Source organism: Podarcis gaigeae, assembly GCF_964106915.1.
Source record: "Podarcis gaigeae genome assembly, chromosome: 6".
NCBI classification, from domain to species: Eukaryota; Metazoa; Chordata; class Lepidosauria; order Squamata; family Lacertidae; genus Podarcis; species Podarcis gaigeae.
In genome coordinates, this window is record NC_139682.1 from 40,288,697 (window position 1) to 40,295,496 (window position 6,800).

The 6,800-nt window shown below is 43.7% G+C and overlaps 1 protein-coding gene across 1 annotated transcript; it reads left to right on the forward strand.

Annotated features, from left to right (window-relative positions):
* Positions 1 to 3,122: 3,122 nt before the first annotated feature.
* AVPR1B (arginine vasopressin receptor 1B) lies at positions 3,123 to 6,289 on the forward strand (the record flags this gene model as incomplete). Its single annotated transcript, XM_083745287.1, has 2 exons — positions 3,123 to 4,095; positions 5,541 to 6,289. 2 exons carry the CDS (start codon positions 3,123 to 3,125, stop codon positions 5,861 to 5,863), a joined length of 1,296 nt encoding a protein of 431 aa, XP_083601413.1. The 3' UTR covers positions 5,864 to 6,289.
* Between the last annotated feature and the right edge of the window lie 511 nt (positions 6,290 to 6,800).

Sequence of the window (6,800 nt, forward strand, 5' to 3'; positions counted from 1 at the left end):
TTGCTGTGCTAGAATCTGAAGAGAGTCTCCTGCTTAATACAACATGCACAACAAACACACACACAGGTGGGTGTCTTTTCTTTCTTGACCAAAGAAAGAGATTTTATTTCTTTCTTTCTTTCTTTCTTTATTTATTTATTTTAAAACCCATTTGCTTCTATGACTCCAAAGTGAAGATCTTTGGGCATCTAGATGGCACAGGGTGTTTTGGGGGCAGTTGTGAAATAGCAGCAGATTGTAGTTTTTGAAGTAAGACCCAGGCCACAATGAAAGAGCATGGTAAGCTGGCTGAAGGGTGCAGTGACTACTAATATGGGATAGTGGGTCTGTGGCCTGCTAGGATTGCCTGCTGTTTGCCTATATTTGTAAATAAGGCAATTATTTTGAAAGTTAAATCTTAGCTGCTGTCTCATCCAAAGCAAACCCTCCCATTCGTCTTCCTCCTTCCGGGAGTGGGGATGGTTTAGCAGTCTTATTAAAGTAACTGCACTTTATTGCAGAATAGGCTGTTATGAAATAGGTAGTTTTTGCATCAACTGCTGAAACCATGGCGATAGCCTGCTACAGGAAGAAACCCTTTCAATCTCCCTTCCTTATCAGAATCTTTTTACAGAGTATAGGATATTGCTATTATATCAAAATAATGTATAATCTACCTGCCCAGAAAGATGTACTCCCAGGAATCTGATTTCCATTCCACTTCTACATTCAATTGGGTTTCATTTCTGCTTTTAATTTTATTTCACATTTTAGTAAACTGCCAGGAAATCAGACAGTCTGACTGTGGTAAAGAAGAATATTATTCCGTGCAATGCTTCTCTTTCCCCACAACAAGTCCATGATGACTTCAGTCATTTCTACAGGATGGTGCAGCCATATATTCACAAGATCATTTGTGCTAATTTCTGGTTGACCTATACAGTCTTTTTCATGTGTTTGCATGGCGAATTGACTGTCAGTCCCTACTAAGGGAAGAAAAGCAAACACACATAGCTCAGACACTGCAAATACCCCAGGCTGTAGCAGTTTGCCTCCTGAAGAAAACTAATTCTGAAGAAAACCCATATTATTTGGGAAGCTGCTTTTCGTTTTCCTCCAAGGAGTAGCAGCCAAGTTAGCTTTTGAAGGCAATACGTGATGTTAATGTTTAAAAATCCAAAATGATCACTCCTTGGAAACAAAGGACACTTTTCTATTATAAACTCCATAGCCAAAATACACCTGCAATAAAGATATTCTATTGGGGCAACGCATCACTGTAATGGTGTATTCTATACCACAGTGTTCTTAGGAAGTGCTTAGGATCACTGAAAATTATTCACAGCTGCTGATTTCATCAGGTTTGGCTGTAGCCAGTGGGCCAGCCAGTCAAATTTATTTGTTAGAACCCTTGGGCCATCACAAAATACAAACAGTGTAGAAGTACATATACTTCTCCAGCACATGGGACCCCAAGCTTATAATAAAATTCTGTTGGATCCTTGATCCTTTGAGCAGCTAAGGCAAACATAAATACATGTAGTGTTTTTCTCCTGAACCATCAACAAATAGCAGATTTTCTCTGTATTATTCAAAGATGAAACTCTCTGTAATATAGTTTTGTTCATGATTTCACATAGATAGTTCTATCAATAATTCTCAAATCTTTCTGAAGTGTCTGGAAAGTAACAATTTTGTTAAATTTGTGTTTAACAGCATTACTTAAAAAGAGCACTGAACTACAAAAAAAAATCCATAAGAAACTCTTTCAAAATAACCACAGAAACTGTTTATCACAATCTCTAATGCCAAATTTGACTCTGTTCCTAAGGATTCCAGAATTGTCCATGATTGCAATCTTGTGGATATTTGCTAGCCAGCCTCTGGGGAATGTGAAGAAAAAACAGCTGATGATAGGATTCAATGAAGCAAAAAGGTAGATCGTAAACAAGACATATTTTCATCGACTTTCCATTCTATACTGTTCAATTATAATCACAAACTTTGACCACCTTGTGAATAAAGAGAGAATTCTGAGGGAGAGACTTTTCTGGATATGGAGTCATTAACGGATAGGAGGAAAGGGAGGAATATTGCAAATCGGCACACTTCTGCAGAATATATTAGCACTCACGGCGAAACTAATGAAGTTTCCCCCCAAAAAACACCCCATACCATCTGGACGCCCAGAAGATCTTCACTTGGGAGCAAAATGGTGGTTGTTTTTTTTAAAAAAGAAATATTTGATCTATTTCTTCACTCAAGAAAGAAAAGACACTCACCTCTGTGTATGTGTGTGTGTGTGTGTGTTTGTATGCATGTTGTATTAAGCAGGAGACTCTCTTCAGATTCTAGCTCAGCAACAGAGGAGACAATAGAGCCAGATGGTAAGGACCAACCAGAGAGGGCAGCTCCCTGTCTATAAAACCCAGATTGAAGCAGCAGGCAGTTCACACAGCCTGGGGAATCAGCTGCGTTCAGATTTAGCATCTACCACCGGCACTCAAAAAGAGATCCAGGACCTTGGCATTTTGATTGATTTGCAAATGCTTATCTTCATTCAGTTTACTACGTAGGCAAAAAATCTGTGCCTGATGGTGGGATTTTAGTTATTTTAATTGTTGTTGTTTTTTCCTGAGACTTCTATAAAAGACTCTGAAAATTAATAGTAGTGCTGTCTGAGCTGGTCAGTGCAGAGAGGAAAGGGGGAAAAGATCTAATGGATCCCGAGAGAAAAAGGAACTAGGAAAGAAGTGAGGGGAGTGAGAGAAGAGAGACCATAAAATTCAACGAGCTATCGGATCCCAAAGCAAAGCAGGGGTGTTGATGGGCTTAGAAGAGGGAAATGAAAACTGAGCAAGATATATTGTAAACAATTCATATTCATAAAAAAGTTTTGCAGCTTTCCAGGCAAATTAGAAAAGGGGATTTAAGACAAATTATATTGTTAGCTGAATCTGCCTCACCTCGTGATGATAAATAGCCAGGCCAAATATTAAGGGGAGAGGGAACAGTTAATCTGGCTTCTACAGATCTACAGTCATGAGGAGAGTGCTATTAATCTAACTACCTGATCTCTCAGAGAGTCTCATATTGCAGAACTTACTTTTCGGAAATCACCGCACTTCTTCGAATCCTAGTCAATGGGGAAGAATAGCACTGACCATAGCAGCTTTGTGAACAGATCTTTTCTGGAGAGCACCAGACTCTTTGAGCCAAAGGATGGAGACGGCAACCAGACTATCCTCCACACCCGAGACGAAGAACTCGCCAAGGCTGAGATTGGGGTCCTGGCAGCCATCCTGGTGGTGACCCTGGTGGGGAACCTGGGCGTCCTTCTGGCCATGTACCGGCTAAGGAAGAAGATGAGCCGCATGCACCTTTTCATCCTGCACCTGGGCCTGACCGACCTCGGGGTGGCGCTCTTCCAGGTCCTCCCGCAAATGATCTGGGAGGTGACCTATCGCTTCCAGGGGCCGGATCCTCTTTGCAAGGCTGTCAAGTACCTGCAGGTGCTCAGCATGTTTGCCTCCACCTACATGCTCATTGCTATGACGCTGGACCGCTATATGGCGGTGTGCCACCCGCTGCGCACCCTGCAGCAGCCCAGCTGCCAGGCTTACCAGATGATCGGGGTCACTTGGCTGCTCAGCTGCCTGCTCAGCTTGCCTCAGATCTTCATCTTCTCTCTCAGAGAAGTGCAGCAAGGCTCTGGCGTGCTGGACTGCTGGGCGGAATTCAAGTATCCCTGGGGGGCTAAAGCCTACATTACATGGATGACCTTGTGCGTCTTCGTGCTGCCGGTGGCCATCCTCACCGTCTGCTACAGCCTCATTTGCCACAAGATCTGCAAGAACCTTCGAGGGAAGACGCAGAGCTGCGGTCCTTGTCCTGCCCCTACGACTGCGGCTGCTGCTATTTCTTATACAGCCACCGTTCAGAAGGGAGCAGAGTGCCAGTCTGGCTCCCGGGTCAGCAGCGTGCGCACCATCTCGAGGGCAAAGATCCGCACTGTGAAGATGACCTTTGTCATAGTGCTGGCCTACGTCGCTTGCTGGGCTCCCTTCTTCAGCATGCAGATGTGGTCGGTGTGGGACAGGAATGCCCCGAATGACGGTGAGTGTCTTTGAGGAGGAAAGAGAGGGTCAGGATTCAAAGACTCACCCTGCTTCCCACATCACAGTCAGTGCAAGCTCTGGACCTTAGTCGGGCCTCCATGTGGTGATCAAGTATAGCTTTTTCTTTCATATCCATCCCACGGCGGGTGGGGAAGTGCTCTTCTGATTAGATGAGTAAAACCACCCAGAAGAAAACAGATTTAATGCAACACTCACAAATAGGTATACAGTACGGACACACTTCAGTGACTCCCTGTCTCTCGCAGCAAATGCACACCAGCTCCTGATTTGCACATGTAACCTGGGAGAAGGAAATCTATCATTCATTCATTCACTCACTCACTCACTCACTCACTCACTCACATCAGGCAAGAAATGTTTTCCTCGACACACACCTACCTACATCTCACCCACCAGCATAGTAAGATGCAATGTCTAGGCTGATCTCTGTCACAAACAGACATTTACAACTTGTACTGTATTCTAGTAGCAACTGCATTGCTCTGCATCTCCATCTAGCTTTCATTAATGCAACACGGAAACGACTGTTTTCTAAAAGATTTGTATGTGGTGGGAGAGAGGGGGTGATTTTGCCTGTACATTATTATTTTCATTACGGTTACAAGATACGTCTACAATTATGGTTTTGAAGTAAAATAATAACATCACACGCTGTTGAAAAATTGGTTGCTAAAACAGAAATGCAGATGTGTGAACTTATAAGCCATCATGATTGTAGGATATACCGTCATGGTGTTTAATTTCCCTATTTTGAGTTCTTTACAGAACATGGAATCAAATTATGCTTGGAATTGTTACCTAGATAAAGATTATATAGATGTTCAAATAATACTTTTTTTTTAAAGCAAGCAAGAGAGAGAATCATTAAAAGAACTGAGCACGAGAGCATCATCCCTGGCCTGGAGGATTTAAAATGAAACCCAAACAGTGTGGTCAACTAATCAATAGCTGAGGGTTGGTAGATAGTGGAGTCATTAGAGTGCCGGGTTTAGACTCTCAAAGACCTGAGTTCTAATCCTCCTTCAGGCACAGTCTATCCTATTTTACACATTGCATGCTGGCTCCTATGTTGAGAATCAAAGCCAGTTCCAACTACCTGCCACATATTACCTGTAGAATACTAGCAGTGTGACAAATGTCACACCCACACCTTCAGTATAATCCTTCCCTATGCAGGCACAGTGATTTCTGAACAGGACTTAACAGAGCCCTGTATCTTACTCAGTTTCAAGCCACACTCGCACACCCCTCTCTATCCTCTACGCAGACAATTAAGAGGCATATTTCACATTTAAGGACACCATTATTACATGCAATTGTATTTTACATGTCTACATCTGCCAGAGACATACCACACATTTTTTATTTGCATGGAGTTGGTGGGGGGTAAATTAACTGCCATTGTTTCCCTCTCCATTTCAGAGTCCAGCAATGCAACTTACACCATCACCATGTTACTCGCCAGCCTCAGCAGCTGCTGCAACCCCTGGATTTACATGTTCTTCAGCGGACATCTTGTTCATGATATCATGCACTTTTTCTCCTGCTGTGGGAACCTTCACTCCAACCTCAAGAGGCAATTCTCCAATGGCAGCCTCTGCAGCCGGAAAACCACTATCTTGACTCACAGCCCGCAGAGCACCCTGATTGCGGCTGGTGCCGGTGTTCAGATGCAACTGGAGAGCTTGAAAGATTTCTACCAGCCCTATGAGGAGGACACAGTGACTGAATCAAGGGAGCTCTAGAGTATAAGCTTGGGCCACTGTATGGTAGTTACTCTGTGCCAGGAGCTCCGAATGGTAATGGAGAGCAGGGGAACTTGATGGTCTTATCATGTATGGGATTTAAGTCTATCTTTCTGCAAGAGCTTTGTTCTGCAGAAACTAGAGAGTTGGCAAAGAATACCTGCATCCCATTTATACTTATGTGTAATATATTGTGGATTTCTAGGTAGTCCCTGTGAGAACACAGTTCTGAGCCAGGTAGATCTCTGGTCAGATCCAGCAAGGATCTCCTTATGTTCTTACCTGTCACTATGGCTTTTCTATCAGACCTGAGCCATTTATTTCTCAAGAATGCTGGTTGCAAACAAGCTGCTCAGTGGTAAGCTGATACCTTTCTGTGCTCCAGCTATGGCTGCATACACAGTATAGCACATTTGAAACACATTTTTCCCCCTTAAAGAATTCTGGGCACTGTAGTTTACCCCTCACAGAGTTACAATCCCAAGCAATCCTACAGTGGCCAGAATTCTGTGAGGAAGGAAATATGTTTCGAATGTGCTTTAGGCTGAAGGTGCTCAGCCTAGATGTGTGCAAAGTACCCACCGGCGGAACAAATGGTTTTGTACAGGACACAAATCCAGTTGTAACACCTCCCAGTCCCAGCCCCTCCCTCACTCCCTCACTGCTGCTTTCTCCCTCACCTCCCTAGTAACAGCAAGCATGACTCTTATTGCCCTCCACAATAGCAGGAGAAAAGAGTAGGCAGAAATAAAAATAAAAATGCTTGACCACTAGAGAGGTGGCATTGCTCTTGAACTGCTGCTCCGCCCACATTCCCCTCTGGCCACACCCACACCTGTCATCTTGTCTTGCCCACTTTTGCCTTTGGTCCCAGCCACCATTGGCAGAAGGATGCCTAGGAGAGAATGCAACCCTCAAGCTGAAGAAGATTCCTTAC